The following is a 19,511-nucleotide window of genomic DNA, read 5'->3' as shown; positions in this document are numbered from 1 at the left end:
CTGTTTTTTATCACTGAGGAGTTCGTCCATATACAGTACCTATTCTCTCCATGACCATATTACCATGGAGGGTGTTGGATGCACCCAGCACTTGTCTCAGAGTATTGTAAATTATGACATTACCATCGTATCTGAATATTGATAGAAGAGCGAGACTGAGGGTAAAATAATGATAAGAGGATGCAGGCTAAATAGAATTTGGGATAATACAGGTCCAAGCAGGAGCGCCGCCAGCTTTTTTGCCGCCCTAGGCGGCGGAAGGTCCCGCCCCCAAAATGCCGCCGCCGACCAGGGCGGCCGAAGATCCAGCCGCCGCCGTCGCCGCCCCCCAAATGTTAGTGCTCTAGGCGACCGCTTAGGTCGCCTAATGGGTTGCACCGGCCCTGGGTCCAAGGAGTGGAATATGAAACTCAGAATAACACTAGAGAGATAAATGGACATGAATAGTAGAAAAAATGAGGAGAGAAAGGAAAGAATGAATCTGAGGACAGGAAAGCCTCTTGATGTCCCTATAATTGATGAACTCATAAATGTAGCTAAGCTTTGCCCTTTGGAAAGGTCCCTCAGTGAGGTGGATTTTAAAAATAATTAAAAGAGAAGCCAAACTCATAATTTTAAATTTACTTTCAAATGCCAGCAGCCATTTCCTCTCTCTGCTTCTCTTCTCATAGAAAGGGATTAGGATAAACAAGGTAAAATTTTGAAAACGCTAAGGCTACAAATTAACATGAGTAGTAAAAAAACTTTACTTGTACTGATCATATAATTTGACAGGTTTCCCTGAGCCCTTTTTGCTTTATGACCCGCTTCTTTTGCCTTATGTCTCATCCTTAGATCTCATTTTTAGAAATGTGCATTTCTAGCACTGGTGGCCATTTTGAAAAAAAGTTTTGCCTTTCTATTTAATTTATTCTTATTAGATGCATTAGAATTATAGAAATATGTTTCTTGCCCTTTCCTCATTTTAGCAAGAAAACATTTTACATATTTAGTGCAATCCTAAATAAAGTCTAGTAAACAAGTATACAAAGTTTTAACAGAAAAATAGAGAGGCTAACATGCATCATTAGAGAAAATGACAGTTAGTATATTAATAGTTCACAGAAATCTTAGGAATGGCCGAATAAAGAAGTGTTAAGACATAGGTGAACATGAATATTCCTCATTTTTAGAGGAAAATATTTTTAATAGTACATTTCTATAGAAGAATATATAGAGAATTATTTTTAGAAAAAAAATATGCAGTTAGTAGAATTCTAAATAAAGTTGATTAAACAATTTCACAAAGAATTATTGATGAATGATTAAATTATTTAATGACTATTTAGAAATGCATTAACTGCATAAAAAGCATATATTCTACTAAAAGTAGAGCATTCTATATATGTATTAACACTTCTCCTTTATGCTTCTATCATTAAGACTTTGTATAATTATTTAATGACTATTTAAAAATACAGTAAATGCATAAGAATATTTTCAGCTAAAACTCTGATTTTATATATATTAATATTTCTCCTTTATTTCTGACGTTAAGGCTTTATTTAGAAATGTACTAGCTGCATTAAATTTTTTTTTTCTAAAATGAAATAATTAGGGCTGTCAATTAATCACAGTTAACTCACACAAATAACGCAAAACAGATTAACTCAATTAAAAAAATTAATCGTGATTATTCGCAGATTCAATTGCCCTGTTAAGCAATAATAGAATAACAATTTAAATTTATTATAAATATTTTGGATTTTTTTTTCTTTTTTAAATATATTGATTTCAATTACAACACAGAATACATGTACAGTGCTCACTTTATTTTTTTTTTATTACAAATATTTGCACTCTAAAAAGACAAACAAAAGAAATAGTATTTTTAAATTCACCTCATACAAGTACTGAAGTGCAATCTCTTTATCATGAAAGTGCAACTTACAAATGTAGATTTTTTTTGTTACATAACTGCACTCAAAAACAAAACAATGTAAAACTTTAGCGCCTACAAGTCCACTCAGTCCTACTTCTTGTTCGGCCAATTGCTAAGACAAACAAGTTTGTTTATATTTACGGGAGATAATGCCAGCTTCTTATTTACAATGCCACCTGAAAATGAGAAAAGGCATTCGCATGGCACTGTTGTAGCCGGCATTGCAAGTTATTTACGTGCCAGATATGCTAAACATTCATATGCCCCTTCATACTTCAACCACCAATCTAGAGGACTGCTATTAAAACTGGGATTAATCGTGATGTTTTTAATTTAATCATTAATCGTGATTAAGCTTTGAATTGTTGGACAACCTTAGAAATAATGCATGTTAACATATATGTATTTCACAATTTGTTCTGCCATTACTACATTATATTGCCCTGGGGCTGAAGCAGAAAATGTTACAGAAGTTTCTGAAAGTCACGGATTCCATGACTTGCATGACCTCCGTGACATAATCTTAGCCTTAGTCATGGTACCACTCAATGTAAACAATAGTTGCAGATTACTATCTAGTTAGTTTTTAGAATCACAATTTTGGTTTTCAGGAAAAGGTGCTGTTACTCTGCAGATTTATTGTTTTTTGGGTTTTTTTTAATATTCATATTCACCCAGACAGCCAATGAAATCCTGGTATATCAAAAAACCAAAAAAAAAATGAACCAGTAGAGCAGGGGAGGGCAAACTTTTTGGCCCGAGGGCCACATCCAGGTATGGAAATTGTATGGCGGGCCATGAATGTTCACGAAATTGGGGGTTGGGGTGACGGCTTTTGCTGGGGGTGTGGGTTCTGGGGTGGGGCTGGGGATAAGGAGTTGCAGTGGGGGAGGTTTAGGTTGGCTACTAGGAAAAACTTTTTCACTGGGTTACCTAGGGAGGTGGTGGAATCTCCTTCCTTAGAGGTTTTTAAGGTCAGACTTGACAAAGCCCTGGCTGGGATGATTTAGTTGGAGATTGGTCCTGCTTTGAGCAGGGGGTTGGACTAGATGACCTCCTGAGGTCCCTTCCAACCCTGATATTCTATGATTCTATGATTCTATGAGGGGTTGGGGGTGCAGGAGGGTGATCTGGGCTGGCACCAAGGGGTTCGGAGGGCAGGTGGGGGATCAGAGGTGGGGAAGGGGGTTGGGGTGCAGGAGGGGGTCAGGGGTGCAGGCTCCGGGCAGCGCTTACCTCAAGCAGCTCCTGGAAGTAGCGGCATGTCCTCCCTCCGGCTCCTATGCGGAGGCGTGGCCAGGCAGCTCTGTCCTGTCTGCAGGCGCTGCCCCTGCAGCTCCCATTGGCCGTGGTTGCTGGCCAATGAGAGCTGCGGGGGAAGTGTGCGGAGCCCCCTGGTTTCCCATATGCATCGGAGGTGGAGGCATAAGTGCCGATTCCGTGGGTGCTCTGGAGCTGGAGCACCCATGGAGAAAAATTGGTGGGTGCTGAGCACCCACCAGCAGCTCCCTGCCCCAGCTCACCGCCCCGCCCCCTTGCTCCAGCTCACCTCCGCCTCCTCCACGAGTGCACCACCGCGTCCTGCTTCTCCTCCCTCCCTCCCAGCATTTGCGCTGCAAAACAGCTGTTTTGCAGGGCAGGGAGGGAGGGGGAGGAGGGGGAACGTGGAGCGCTGGGGGAAGAGGCGGGGCTGGGGCGGGGATTTGGAGAAGGGATCCAATAGGGGCAGGGATTTGGGGCGGGGAGTTTGGGGAAGGGGTTGGAATGGGGGCGGGGTCAGGGTGGGGAAAGGGTGGAGTTGGGGCGGGGCCAGGGCGGTGGGGGCGTGAGCCCCCCTCCGGCGCCAGAGAAAGTTGGTGCCTATGGTGTAGGGGGGACGTGTTGCTGCTTCTGGGAGCTGCCCGAAGTCCCGGCATGCACAGAGCGGGGCAAGCCCTGAACCCCACTCCCTGGCTGGAGCTTGAGGACCGGATAAAAATGTCTGAAGGGCCGGATGCAGTCCCTGGGCCGTAGTTTGCCCACCTCTGCAGTAAAGTGACATCACTTTTTTTCCGGAAGCTTAAAGATATATGGTGTTATCCTGGTCCTATTGAAGTCAAACAAAGTTTCTTCCACTGACTTCAATGGAGTGGGCATTTCACTAATAGTTTCTTGTGTACTGTCTAGCTCATCTGGAAGTGGTAGTGAAACTGTGGTCCTAAATAATACAAAAAAGAGCACCATTATGCAACCTTATTCACATTATGTTATGGGTCAAATCCTGAAGTCCTAACATCAGACTAGTGAAACGCCAACAGACCCCGGTCATCGGGGGGCAGGATCAAACCTGGGACTCTGGAGCTAAATGCACGAGCCTCTACAGCATGAGCTAAAAGCCATATGGCCCTTAGCTAAGGCTGTAGTAGATTCATTAATCTCTAAGTGATCTCAGCGCTATTAGAGGGGACAGAGCACCACAGCCAGGAGGTGTGTGGGTTACACTAGGTACACTGAAGTCAATGTTAACTACTCAACATGAGCAGGGGTGGCAAAATTTGGCCCTCAGCCTTTACTCAGAAGTTACTCAGGCCAAGCTCCTATTGAAATCCACTGAGGGTTTGGTTGAATAAGGAGCTTAGGGTCTGGCCCAATGTGAGAATTTTCTCATTAATGCTCCACATGACCATTGCCAAGAACATCACAGACTAGAAATAGATTTGCTTTCTGGCTTTCAAGTAAGCATAAACTTGTACATTAAAAGAAGAGATACAGGGAAGCAAACTCTTCTGAATTAGAGTGAAGTTTTTGATTCTAACAATATCATCACTATTAGGCTATTTTAGAAATAGGAAAGTAAAATACCTCTGCATTCTGGTGGTTGGGACCACTTCCCTTGCTTACATGTTACCGTTGGAGACCCAATAAGGCTCAGACCTTGTGTACATCGATAACGCACCCTCTCACCAGGGAAATAGTTTCTCTTTTTAGCACCTAGAATCTTACCATCAAAAATCTCCGGTGCAGGTGCACATCTCATATCTGAAAAGACACATGAAAACACAATCACTGACACATTCCCATGAAGGACATCAGGTTAGCTAAAGCATTTACAGTATTCCATTAGTTGTGTACAAATTCTATTCAAATCCTCTAGTGATTAACCAGTCCTGTTTAACGGAACACTTTAAATTGCAGAGAGGTGACAAAAAGGCTTCCAATAGTGAATTGATTTGGGTTAAGATGCATGATAGGTCAAGATGCAAGTCAAATAAAATCACAAGTTTCTGGAAAACATTTCATACTTGACAAATCAATCAATTAAACTTTCTGACCAGCTCTCTACACATCATATTGTGCTCTTCCTCCCTAACCCACTTGGAGTTTATGCTCTGTGGCTGAGGTGGCTATGCCAACTAGACTCTGCCAAGTTCTCCCCCAGAAACAACAAGGGCAAAGCCATGTAAGCTTCTGCAATAACTTCTTCTGTTTCTCTTCCATGCAAAGGTGGTAGGGCTTTCAGGACTCCAAATCTGTGGCTCTGTCTTTGCGGGAGCCACTTGTCTTTCCAATTTTCATTCTGGCCCCTGACAACACAGCTCCAGCATGTGTCTGACTAATGGTTCTTAAATCCATGAGGAGACTTTGCAGAGTGTTAGTGGCCAGTGTCAGCTCTGCTTAAAGAATCATTGTAAAAAGAGCAGAGGGGAGCTGGGTTTCTCACTTGGAGCATCAAATCATCCTCTTTTGACTGTTCTGTGTCAGTAGCACTGCTAGCTACTAGAATGAGATACTGTTTATATATTTACAGCCTAAGGATCAGTGAATGACCTACCTGCTTGACAGACCACCTCCTTTCCCAAGAGATATTGGCATTGGAACCAGTGAAGGCCCTGGAGCTATAGCTGCACTGAGTGGAAGGGCTTCACAAAATTGGCAGCTCTCCAAAAGCTAGGCAGTCCAACCTGGGCAGAGCTGGGCCAATGTGACTTTGAGGAAAGGTGTGTAAGCATATGCTGCACCTTCCTTGAAAGGACAAGCAGCTAAGCACAACTCTGTTTACATAGATGGGAAGAGTCTTTCTTTTGGAGCTGCAGCCTTTAGCTGTTTAGTTCCTGTTTCAATCTGGGTTGCAATAATGGGAAGGAGGTATAGACAGCAATTCCAGCAACTGGATGGGGGGAATATTGATGTTCGTCCATTGTTATCGATGAAGACCTCAACAACTCATTCTTTCGATGACCGGGCTCTGTGCGTCCGAAGATGACTGATCAGTCCAATTCGGGCGTGGAACGTCCTATCACACGTCGGGCAGACATGTAATGGCACTGTCGATGATGTACGAGCAGCTCTGGACTTGGGGAATATTACCATTTAGTTAAATGCACTGTATCACCTGGCCAGCTGGCAGAAAACAATTGATGAGAAGCAGGGCTCAAATTGGGTTGTGTCATAGACACAGCACTTTTTTGGGGGGGAGGGAGGGGTTATTTTATATGCTTCACACTCTGAGCTTTCATGTGGAAAACTAAAGTAAAGATCATGAGGAAAACCATAAAAATAGTGTAACAGATGCCGAGATGCCTCCCTGGTTCTGCATTTAGCTTGGAACAATATTTCTAAGTGGGGTGAATACCTTGTGAATCTAAATGGGGTTGGCTCAGATGCCCAACTATTTCACTTGTGATCAAAGCAGGTAAAATAACCGAAAGAGTATCACAGAACTCTACAGAAGACAGAGAATGGATGGCATTTGGGAGACAGCCACCGCTTTCTCCCCCCTCAACCTCCAACCTCTAATGGTGGAGTCAGGAGGATGCTTCCCTGCCTCTAATGGCTCTTGCTGCAGACTCATGCAGACATCACAAAATCAGTTATGATCAGTTGAATATTTTCAAAACCATGCAGACTAGAACCAATATGTTTTAATGAAGGTTGAGATTCTGATGTCAACATAGGATCCTGAGAGCCAGAGAGTAGGTTCCTATTTGTGCCTGTGCCTTAACCCAGCCCTGCCCAAAGGTGTATGAAAACCACACTCTGAGGCAACCAAGTTTTGAGCATCTGCAGAATCTCCTGAGAGTAACATCTCACCTTGGTATACCAAGAGAGAGAGATTAAGAGAGTACCACCAACTTCCCAACCCCCAGCTTGAGCCCTGGTGAAAGGGTGGGACTGGCTCCTGCGTAAAACTCCCAGAAGGGGATAAAAATGCAAAATACAAAGAGCAAAATTTATCTGAATCAGCTCACTACAGCTACTAATGGTTTGGTTCAGCTAGTAAAATAGCTGCCAACATACTAGCAATATACTATGGTATGAGTTCCAGCAATGATAATGTGCAAGAAGCATACTCAGGGAGTCCAGCGACCAGATGGGGTCTACACTGTTTGGTGAAGTCTGCTCTCAGTTACAAGTTGGCAGACCAAACCAAATGCTTCTTAGTAAGATAAAGTTGGAAAGTAGGGATATGATAAATCTACTTTGGTTGGGTCAGCCAAATATCAAACAACACCTGTTTGCATTCAACTGTTCCTCAACAGTTCCAGAGAGGCCAGCACTCCCAGAAGGAAAGAGACAGCATGAAGACCTGTGGCTGACCACTAGGTCCAAAGATTCCAGGCAGTGCAGCATAAGGAACTGCAAGACACATCCTCACTAAGTATATGTAGCATTAGTTCATGAGTGTTCACTCAGGTCCTGCAGAATGCAAAATATGAGGCAGTTACTCACCTTGTGCAGTAATGATGGTAATTCAAGATGTGTCCCCCTGTGGGTGCTCCACTGTAGGTGTATCTGCGCCCTTGCGCCTCTAATCAGAGATTTTTGGTAGCAGTGTCCATTGAGCCAGCACATGCGCACTCCCTCCCTCATGGTCTGCCTTGAGGCTATCTAGCACTGCGCAAGTGAACCCCCCTCAGTTCCTTCTCTACTGCAGACCCCTTGTGTAGAACTCTGAAGTAGAGGGGAGAGAGCACCCATAGGGACACACATCTTAAAGAACCATCATTACTACACAAGGTGAGTAACTGCCTCCTATTTTGCATTCTGCAGGACCTGAGTGAACACTTATGAACTAATTGCACAGGCATTCCTGACAGCTCTTAGCTCCAAACACTGATATGGAGGATCACTTCTGTGAAAGCCACTTGTGCACTGAACCTTGTGGTTGTATAGGTGAGCTCCCCAGCCTATTAGGGAGGCATCCATCCTACTTGAGGTGAACGGCATCCATTGTTAGAGTCAGCATCAGTGGCGGTTGCATGAATGGAATGCCTGCTCAGATATTGGATGGGTCTTTCCACCAATCCAGGGAGTGCTTTACTGTGAAGGGCAGTGATAACAGTTTGGTTAGTCTGTCCCTGTTAGGGGAATAGACAGATGTGAGCTGCATCTAAAGACACTTCATGAACATCTGGGCATTTGGAATGACAAAGGTGAATGCTGCCATATGACCTAGCAGTTGCAGAAAGTTCCTGGCTGATGTTTGGGGCTGGTCTGGATGTCTCTATGAGACTTGTAAGGGGGGTAAGTCTGTGTAGTGGGAGGAACGCTCTCACTTGTACTGCATCGAGGTTGGCACTGATAAACTCCAGTCGCTGTACTGGGGTTAGTGTGCCGCTATGATGGAGAGTATGTTGGAGAATACCCTGGGTGAAGTCGTCTGTACTGATAAAGGTCCTGCCCAAAGGTAAACCATAGGAATCTCCTGTACAATGGTTATATTGAGATATGGAAGTAGGCGTTGTGTAGGTCAAGGGCCAGAAATCAATCTCTTTTCTCTAGAGCTGGAATGATGGCTGCTAACATGACCACCTTGAACTTCTGTGCCTTCCCATATTTGTTTAATACCCTTAGATCTAGAATGGGCCTCCAACTCCCTTAGCCTTGGGGATCAGGAAATAATGGGAGTAAAACCCCTTGCTCCTAAGTTGTGCCAGGACTGGTTCTATGGGCCCTAGGCATAACAAATTATCTACTTTCTGATGAAGTAGCTTCTCGTGAAAAGGGTCCCTAAAGAAGGATGGAGAAGGAAGGTTGGGGGAGGGATGTGAATTGAATGGCGTAACCCTTCGAAATAATCTCCAGGACCCATCTGTCAGAGGTGATATTCTCCCAACGGCTGTGAAAGAGGGCCAGGTGAAGGGGCGTAATAGATGTGTAGATGGCTGCTGATGTTGCAAGGTATAATTGTTCAGGCCCTCGACTAACCCGTCAAAAGTGCTTAGAAGAGGTGGTTTGAGAGGTCACGGATTGGGGTGCTGACTGATTCCGTTTCTGAGCTCTGGTCCTCTTATGTTGCAGCTTGTAACTGTACTGAGATGGTTGGTTTTGAGGAGGTTGTGATCTGTGCTGTGACTGAGAGCTATAGCTTCTCTTCTGTTCTGCAGTATAGATTTCCGGGGAGTGTAATGTGACCTGGAATCCTTCAAGGTATCTAGAGAGGAATCTATCTTCTCTATGAAGAGCTTGGGGCCTTCAAACTGGAGATCTTCTTTGGGCAACACAGAAAGTTGTAGTTAAGACGCCTGCATCATTACCACTGTCATGGAGACTAAGCGAGCCACTATATCAGCTACGTCCAGTGCCATCTGTAGCACCATTCTGGCTATTAACTGACCCTCTCTGACAATGGCCTGAAAGTGCTCCTTTTGCATCTCAGGTAAATGTTCCAGAAACGCAGTGAGTTTCCCATAATTAATAAAATCATATTTGGCCATGACAGCTTAGTAATTCACGGCTCTAAACTGTAACGTCACCGACAAATACGCAATCCTTCCAATCCCGATCAGATGGGGTTGACTTGGCATGATGTTGCATGCCCCGTGCTTTAACTGCATCCATTAGATGGAGTTCGGTTGCGGATGTTGAAACAGGGCAGTATGCCTCTTTGGGAGGGTTATAGTATTTTTTGTCAGCTCTCATGCTGGTTGTTGAAATGGAGGCTGGTGTCTGCCAGATAACTTTGGCAGGATCTAGAATCGGCTCATTAATTGGGAGGGCAATTCTGGATGAGGAGAAGGTGTACAGAATATGCACCAGCTCGTGATGTGTATCTGCCACCTCCTGTAGGGGAATGTGCATCTCATCTGCCACCCTCTTGGTATGATCCAGAAAGTTTTTAAAATCATCACCTACTGATGGGGGGCGGGGGTCATACAGCCTCATCTGGTGGAGATGAGGAGAAGTTTGCTGGAGGAGTAGCTTCCCCTTCGAACCTTTCTTCCTGTTCTGCAAAAGCTTCTTCTTCCCCTGGCTCAGGAGCTCTGGACAACCAGGCTGTAGGAGATTGTGAGAGACACTGGACAGCTGTGATGTGTGGGATGTCTACATCACCTAAAGATCCCAATATGGCCTTGGAGAGGGGGAAGGGCATGGGGGAAGTGGGGTTGCCCCAGGGGCTGTGTACCACAATTGTGGGTTAGCTCGATGGAGTTGAGAAGTCCCCTTGTATTGTGACAGCAGGCCAAGATGAGGGGCCAGGGAAATGATCTCCTCCTTGTCACTGTCAGACTTGTCACTGGGTAAGAGTGGCACTGAGTGGGGTATTGGTGATATATGGCCCGGAGCTGAGAGCGATTCCGGGCACTGGGATGTGCTTGGTACCAGGGCCCTGGTATCAAGTAATGGGGATTGCTGTTCTCCCCCAGTTGTCAGGTCTCCAGGGTACCGGAGCTCATGTGATACCGTGGGCTCACTTGGTACCGGAGAGGATTGTCAGTGGTACGTTGTCAGTACCAATGGTTGAGAGGGTGTAGAGCACTCCCTAGATGGGAGTTTTTAGTGGAGGCCCCCTTCTGGGTACCGTGCTCCAGAGCTACCGGTGCCGTGGGTATCAAGGTAGTTGCACTGGGGAACCGCTCTGGCTGGCCAACCACTCAGAATCCTTTTTATGAGCCTTTACAGGGGGAGTCTGCTGGTTTTTTCATGACTCTGTCCCCTTTGTAGTTAATGGCTCGGGGATGATCTGGGGTTGGCACCGGAGTCCCCTGGAGACTGAAGTGTCTTCTCCATAAGGAGGAGTTTTAACTTCAGTTCCCAGTTCCTGCAATACCACAGCTTTAGCTGGTTGTATGGGATCGCTTCCGAGGGATATGGGACTCTCCCTGGCACCAGATACTCCTTCTTCTTTTCCTCTTTTTTTTTTTAAGTGATTTAAAAAAAAAAAAAAAAAGAGTGTCTTCCAAACACTCTGTGGGAGGGGAAGGATCACCCCAGCCAGGAAAGGAAACAAATTCTTTTTCTTTTTCTTTTTTTTTATCCCAATGGGATAAAAAGGAAACACTAACTATTAAGGAGAACAAAAGAAACAAAAACAACCACTACTTATGCTAATGATGCAGATAAGGAAGGGACAACTGCTTGCTCCATTCGAGGACAAAGGAGGTTGAGAAGGAACTGAGGGGGGTTCACTCTTGCAGTGCTAGATTGCCTTGAGGCAGACCATGAGGGAGGAAGAGAATATGTGTGGGCTCAAGGGACACTGCTACCAACAATCTCCCATTAGAGGTGCAGAAGCACAGATGCACCTACAGTGGAGCACTTATAGGGACAGTATTCGAAGAACCACCACCAGTTTGTGTGGATTATCCTGAACCAACTCAGTCTGTATTCCTAGAGAGGTGGTTACCCTTTTCATAAATTCCTGGTACATTTTATAATCGTCTAGGTCAGGGGAAGATGATTCTGAAACAGGAGCCTCATCTGTAAATAATGAAGAAGTGTTGAGTGAAAGGATTAGTGTCAATCTGCTCTACTGTCCGCTGAACATCTATAACAGGAGGGTCAGAAACTGGAGGGATAATCTCCTTCAGCTGCTGGGTACCAGTGCTGGTACACAGAATGGTAACAGTTAGAGAATGGCACTTTGATTGAGACCTAGCAGAATGCTGACTATGAGAAGATGACCTGGAGTCTGGAGAAACCCCTCAGATTCCAGAAAGTCCACTGCTGTACTTCATGCAGTACCATGCTCAACTCCAAAGGAAGCTATGTCTCAGTCTGCTCCTGTAAAAGTTATGCACAATGACCTGCACAATGAGGAATAAGGAGACCTGCACAATGAGGAATAAGGAGATGCTTAAGATCTCCTGTAATGAGATCCCAATGTTTAGGATCCCACTTCTAGCCTGAAGAAGAGCCAGCATTGGAATGCCAAGCTGGCAAGGTACTATGTGGAGCAGATGGGTTGTGGGACCTAAACCAACGTAAGATGGAGAGTACCAGAGGAAGCATCTGGGGCTTTCCTGATAAAGGGACCTGCTGGACAATAGAGCTTCAAGACTCTGGCACTACTTACAAAGGCTCAGTTCCCAATGGCACTGAATATGTCAGTGCCAAGGAGGATGCCAGTACCATGCTTAGAGGAATAGGCAGAGCCTGGACATTGTTCTGCACTAACAGTAATCCAGCACCAACAGGCATAAAATATCACTGGCTGATGCATACACCTCAGGTGTTGTAGATACCAAAACAGTAACATGCATTGCAGCAGAAGACTATGCTGTTGAAGGTCTCGGCCATAAAGTCTATGCTGTTGAAGGTTTTGACTGGCCATGAGATGTTGGAGTCGACAACTCTGCATTGATTGAATGTGGGAATATGGGGAAGAGCCTCACAGGACCTGGTGTCGCTCTAACCTCACTAGTGGTCTTCTTTGAAGAAGACGACAATGAAGACTATGATGACTTTTTCTGGTTGAAGAGGCTGAGCTGATGGATGACTTCTGCTCATTGCATGTTAGAGAATGATATCTTCTTTCTGACTCTTTTTGACATGGGGAGGCCACGAAGTCTGGCGGTGTGCTTAGAGAGTCGAATCTGAATCCCTGTATGACCAAGTGGCTGGGTTCCAAATGGGGACACAAAGCTGCTTCCACCAGGACATCTCAAAGTAAAACTGCCTTCAATTTCTTTGACCAGGTTTTAAACCCCCTACAAATAGGGTACTTATGCCTAATGTGTCCTTCCCACTTCAAGCAGTGGGAGTGAGAATCGGTGACAGTCATAGATTTGCTACAGTCAAACAGCACTTAAATCCCAAGGATTAAGACATGCCCTGGTATTGAAAATAAAACTTGAAGAAGAACAAGATAAAAACAAGAAAATATTTGAAAATGAGTACCACTATCTAAACTACAGCTATACTAAACCATTTACAATAAAAGAATGCTAAAAATATTTCTAATGGGAAAGGTGTGAGATGCTCACACTGTCCATCTATGGGTGGCAAGGAGGAACTGAGAGGGTTAAGGCAGCTTTGACCATTCATGCCCTTAGCTACAAGCATGAGTGTGCAGGAAAAGTGCATGTACCACCTTGACAGGTACCACTATGGGAATATGTTCTCTGGCTTCGATGAACTAGTGCACACACAACCAAAGTGGAATGGACAGGTGCAAGCACTTCAAGACACAGGGACTATAGTGGATCACAAATTGAATGAGTCAAAAGTGTGATGCTGTTGTGGAAAGGGCAAATGTCATTCTGGGAAGTATTAATAGGAATGTCATATGTAAAACAAGAAAGGTAAATGTTCCACCCTAACTACTGTCTACATAGTTAGAAAGTTAAGTCCCAAAACAGGTTACTTTGGGATGCTGTATAATCCCCATCATTGGAGGTTTTAAGAACAGGTTACCTGTCAGGGATTATCTAGGTATACTTAATCCTGCCTCAATGCAGAGGGATGGACTAGACGACTTCTCAAGTTCTTTTCCAGTCCTATGATTGTATGCTCCCAGCTCACCAAAGTGCACCTGGTCTTACTGGTTTTAATTAAAATACAAAAACCTACCTTTGCAAATTGGTGGTTGGGACCATTCTCCATCTTCACAAAATACATAATTTAATTCCATACTTTCAAATCCTTCCTGACATTTATATTGCACTCTATCACCAGGCAGATACCTTCCCTCCTTATTATTTACAATATCAGCATTGGTAACTTCAGGTGGAGCGCTACATGTTGCATCTGAAAAGGGAGAGAGACAAATAAACATACTAGTAGTGAAACTCTATTAATGTAGTATCTTATTTTCATGAAATATGTTATGTTCCATCAAAAAGTGCACTTACATAAATGGAGGTGTGCTGTTATTGACATGAAATGGGACTGTATAGATCATTGTTGCAACCAAAGTCCTGTAGTGGCACCAAATCTTGTATAAAGGGGGTCAAATAGGGTGTCTAAGACAAGGTTATGGTTTGCTGGTTACGGTTATGCTATCTGTATATGTGTATCATTTTTGTAGTTGAAATTATGAATATTGACTCTATACTGTCTGTATTTCAAACTTCTGCTATGCTTCTGGGTGACACCCCAGACAAGTTGGTGTCAGCTCTGAGTAGCCTGCTTGATGGCCCATTAAGGACCATCAGCTATACAATTGACCCATTGAGAGAAGGCAGATACTCCTTGTAACTCTGCAAAGTATACAGGGACTTGCCCATGTGACTCCAGACTCCATTTTGCTGTAATTTTCCACAGTAAGGACAAAGAGGTGTTCTTACACCTGGAAAAGACTATAAAAGGCTGATGCCTCATCTCCATCTTGTCTTCAATCCTGATTCTTACCTCTGAAGGGACTTTGCTACAAATGGAAGCTTTACACAAAGGACTGATGACCCATCCCAGCTGTGGATGTACTCCAGAGACTTGATTTGAACCTGCAGTTTATTCCATCACTGCTACAAGCCTGAACCAAGAACTTTGCCATTACTGTATGTAATTGATTCCATTTAACCAATTCTAGCTCTCATCTATATCTTTTTCCTTTTATGAATAAACCTTTAGATTTTAGATTCTAAAGGATTGGCAACAGCGTGATTTGTGGGTAAGATCTAATTTGTATATTGACCTGGCTCTGGGGCTTGGTCCTTTGGGATTGAGAGAACCTTTTTTCTTTTACTGGGGTATTGGTTTTCATAACCATTTGTCCCCATAACGAGTGGCACTGGTGGTGATACTGGGAAACTGGAGTGTCTAAGGGAATTGCTTGTGTGACTTGTGGTTAGCCAGTGGGGTGAGACCAAAGTCCTCTGTCTGGCTGGTTTGGTTTGCCTTATAGGTGGAAAAACCCCAGCCTTGGGCTGTTACTGCTCTGTTTTAAGCAATTTGTCCTGAATTGGCACTTTCAGTTAGGTCCCGCCAGAACCAGCATCGTTACAGTGGCGTAGTCATGCTAGGATCCACAGAACCAGGTCAATTAAGCTTTGGGTAAGAACCCCACACTATCCAAATTTGAATTTTGGTATTGAGAGTTTGTTGGTTAAAGATCAGTGACTATGAGCCAAAAAGCAACAGCAGAAGAAATGAAACTGCAAGCCCTGATTGACAGCCTGCAATTTGAACATAAACAAAAAAAGACGGTTACTCACCTTTATAACTGTTGTTCTTCGAGATGTGTTGCTCATATCTATTCAAATTAGGTCTGTGCGCGCCACGTGCACAATAGTCGGAAGATTTTTACCCTAGCAACACTCGGTGGGTCGGCTGAGGCGCCCCCTGGAGTGGCGCCCTTATGGGGCCGGATATATGCCCCTGCCGACCCAGCGCCCTCTCAGTTCCTTCTTGCCGGCTACTCTGACAGTGGGGAAGGAGGGTGGGTTTGGCATGGATATGAGCAACACATCTCGAAGAACAACAGTTACAAAGGTGAGTAACCATCTTTTCTTCTTCGAGTGCTTGCTCATATCAATTCCAATTAGGTGACTCCCAAGCCTTACCTAGGCAGTGGGGTCGGAGTGAGATGTTGCAGAGTGAAGGACCGCTGAACCAAATGCCGCATCATCCCTGGACTGCTGCACTATGGCATAGTGAGAAGCGAAGGTATGCACGGATGACCAAGTCACTGCCCTACAGATCTCCTGTATGGGCACATGAGCCAGAAAGGCGGAGGACGAAGCTTGAGCCCGAGTAGAATGGGCAGTGAGGCGGGTAGTTGGGACACCAGCCAAGTCAAAGCACGCACGGATGCATGATGTAATCCAAGACGATATTCGCTGTGAGGAGACCAGGCGGCCCTTCATCCGGTCTGCCATCGCTACGAACAGCTGGGACGTCTTCCTAAAAGGTTTTGTTCGTTCGATGTAAAAGGCAAGAGCCCTACGAACATCTAGGGAATGTAGCTGTTGCTCTCATCGCAAAGCGTGCGGCTTCGGAAAGAAGACCGGGAGGAAGATGTCTTGGTTGACATGGAAGGCAGACACCACCTTAGGGTGGTGGCGGGGTATGGTCGCAGCTGTACCTTGTCCTTATGGAACACCGTATACGGTGGGTCCGATGTGAGGGCCCGAAGTTCCGACACTCGTCTAGCCAATGTGATAGCGATGAGGAAAGCTGTTTTCCAGGAAAAGTACAGAAGCAAGCAGGTGGCCATTGGTTCGAAGGGGGCACCCATGAGTCTAGATAGGACTAGATTGAGGTCCCACGTAGGGGACGGATGACGAATTTGTGGGTACAGACGTTCCAAACCCTTGAGGAACCTGCTGACCATGGGATTGGAGAAAATCGAGCGCCCGTTCTCACCTGGGTGGAAGGCTGAAATTGCTGCTAGGTGTACTCTGATAGATGAGACAGCTAGGCCTTGCTGTTTCAGGGACCAGAGATACTCTAGGATGGTAGGTACTGGCACCTCCAAAGGGACAGTATTGCTCAGGGCACACCAGCAGGAGAAGCGCTTCCATTTGGCCAGGTATGTGGACCTAGTGGAGGGCTTTCTGCTACCCAAGAGTACTTGCTGCACTGAACTGGAGCAATGCAGCTCAGATTGAGTCAGCCATGCAGCATCCAAGCTGTCAGATGGAGGGACTGCAGGTCCGGATGACATAACCTGCCATGTTCCTGAGTGATCAGGTCCGGCCACAATGGTAGAGGAATTGGTTTGATCGCCGACAGATTGAGGAGTGTGGTGTACCAGTGTTGTCTGGGCCACGCTGGAGCGATCAAGTTTAAGCGGGCCTTGTCTCTGTGTAACTTCAGAAGGACCTTGTGGACCAACGGAAACAGAGGGAAGACATAGAGCAGGTGGTCTTTCCACGGTATCAGGCGTCCGACAGGGAGCCCAGGGAGCGTCCCTGGAGAGAGCAGAACACCTGGCACTTCCGATTCTCGCGAGAGGCGAAAAGTCTATGTGGGGAAATCCCCACTTCCAGAAAACAGAATGGATAACGTCCGGACGTATCGACCACTCGTGAGCCAGGAAGAACCTGCTAAGGCGATGTGCCAAGGTGTTCTGGACTCCTGGGAGAAAAGACGCCACCAGGTCGATTGAGTGGGCTATGCAAAATTCCGAGAGATGTATGGCTTCCTGACAGAGGAGGGACAACCGCGCTCCGCCTTGCTTGTTGATGTAAAACATGGCCGTTGTGTTGTCTGTGAAGATTGTGACACAACGGCCCTGAAGGTGTTCGCAGAATACCTGACATGCCCGGTGTACTGCTCTCAGTTCCCTGACGTTGATGTGCAGGGTTATTTCTTGTGTGGACCAAAGACCTTGTGTGTGAAGGTCCGCGAGGTGAGCACCCCAGCCCAGAGATGACGCGTCTGTGGTGAGGACTAGAGAGGGCTGTGGGGTTTGGAATGGCATCCCCCCGCAAACAAGGCTGGGGTTTAGCCACCAACCCAGAGAGGATAAGACCTCCGTCGGCACCGTGAGTACTGTGTCCAAACTGTCCCGGCATGGACGGTACACTGACGAGAGCCAGGTCTGAAGCGGGTGGAGGTGTAGTCTGGCATGTCTGGTCACGAAGGTGCACGAGGCCATGTGGTCCAGAAGACCGAGGCACGTGCGTGCTGTCGAGGTCGGGAAGCTTTGTAGGCCGTGAATAATGGTCATCATGGACTGGAAGCGGGACTGTGGCAGGCATGCCTTGGCGAGATTCGAGTCCAGGACCGCCCCAATGAAGTCTATTCTTTGGGTTGGCTCCAAAGTGGACTTTTCAGCATTGAGCAGCAGGCCCAGTTGCCTGAACAAGCTCATGACGAACCGAACATGAGACCACACCTGTAGCTCGGAACGACGCCGAATGAGCCAGTCATCGAGGAACGGAAACACTTGGATCTGATGTCTGCAGAGCAAGGCCGCTACAGCAGCCATACATTTTGTGAAGACCCTTGGCGCTGTGGACAGGCCGAAGGGAAGGACGGTAAATTGGAAATGCTGCTGGTTGACCACAGAGCGAAGGAACCGCCTGTGCGGTAGGTAAATTGCTATGTGGAAGTACGCATCCTTCATGTCGAGGGTGGCGTACCAGTCCCCAGGATCCAGGGAAGGGATAATGGTCCCCAGGGAAACCATGTGGAACTTCAACTTTACCATGAATTTGTTGAGTCCGCGCAGGTCCAGGATGGGCCGAAGTCCCCCCTTTGCCTTGGGGATTAGGAAGTAACAGGAGTAAAAACCCCTGCCCCTCAAGTCCTTTGGTACCTCTTCCACCACTCCAATAGACAGGAGCTCTTGTACCTCCTGTAAGAGGATTTGCTCGTGAGAAGGGTCCCTGAAGAGGGACGGGGAGGGAGGGTGGGAAGGGGGGGGGGGCGAAACAAACTGAAGATGGTATCCAGTTTCCACTGTGTGTAGAATCCAGCGATCTGATGTTATGCGGGACCACGCAGGGAGGAAATAGGAGAGGCGGTTGGAGAAAGGCGGGAAAGGATCCTGCAAGGAGACTGGTGCTCCGTCCTCGAGCGCACCTTCAAAAGTTTTGCTTGGGCCCTGCCGATGGTTTTGGGGGGCCCTGATTCTGGCCTGATTGAGGACCAGATTGTCATCTCCTATTGCCATGACCACGCCTTCTAGTGAAGTCTTGCCGCAGTCGAGGGTTAGGGTAGGTGCGCTGCGGCTGGGGCTGGAAGGGCCTACGTTGCGTCACTGGGGTATGCATGCCCAATGAGCGCATGATGGCCCGGTTATCCTTCAGACTCTGCAGTCTGGGATCAGTTTTGTCTGAAAATAGACCTTGGCCATCAAAGGGCAGGTCTTGTATAGTTTGCTGCAGCTCCGGTGGAAGGCCGGACACTTGCAGCCATGAAATGCGGCGCATAGCCACGCCCGAGGATAGAGTCCTAGCCGCCGAGTCCACCGCGTCTAAGAACACCTGCAGGGATGTCCTTGCCACTTCCTTGCCCTCTTATAGCCAGGCCCCAAACTCCTCCCTGGACTCCTGGGGAACCAACTCCTTGAACATCCCCATTGAGTTCCAGGTGTTATAGTTGTAACGGCTCAGGAGGGCCTGCTGGTTAGCTACCCTGAACTGGAAACCACCTGTAGAATAAATCTTGCACCCGAACAAATCCAGGCGCCTAGCATCCTTGGATTTAGGGGCGGGCGCTTGTTGGCCATGTCTCTCCCTCTCGTTTACAGACTGTACAATGAGGGAGCAAGGTTGGGGGTGGACATAAAAATATTCATAATCCTTAGAGGGCACCATGTATTTCCTCTCCACCCCTCTGGCTGTGGGAGGGATAGACGCCGGGGACTGCCAGATCGTATTGGCATTAGCCTGAATGGTCTCAATGAACGGTAAGGCTACACATGTGGGGGCATTGGCCGATAAAATGTCCACCACAGGATCCTCAACTTCCATCACTTCCTCCACCTGTAGGTTCATGT

General features: G+C 46.4%; 1 protein-coding gene across 1 annotated transcript in view; it reads right to left on the bottom strand.

Annotated features, from left to right (window-relative positions):
* Positions 1-19,511, bottom strand: part of LOC135882880 (complement factor H-like) — a 110,431-nt gene that overhangs the window by 20,114 nt on the left and 70,806 nt on the right. Inside the window, exons 16-17 of the mRNA XM_065409914.1 lie at positions 13,694-13,870; positions 4,763-4,939 (exon numbers count right to left, since the gene is read on the bottom strand). Coding sequence (XP_065265986.1) covers positions 4,763-4,939; positions 13,694-13,870 — 354 coding nt within the window. The remainder of the gene's footprint in view (positions 1-4,762; positions 4,940-13,693; positions 13,871-19,511) is intronic.

This window comes from Emys orbicularis, chromosome 8 (genome assembly GCF_028017835.1).
Source record: "Emys orbicularis isolate rEmyOrb1 chromosome 8, rEmyOrb1.hap1, whole genome shotgun sequence".
NCBI lineage: Eukaryota > Metazoa > Chordata > Testudines > Emydidae > Emys > Emys orbicularis.
This window is presented reverse-complemented; position numbering and strand designations above follow the sequence as displayed.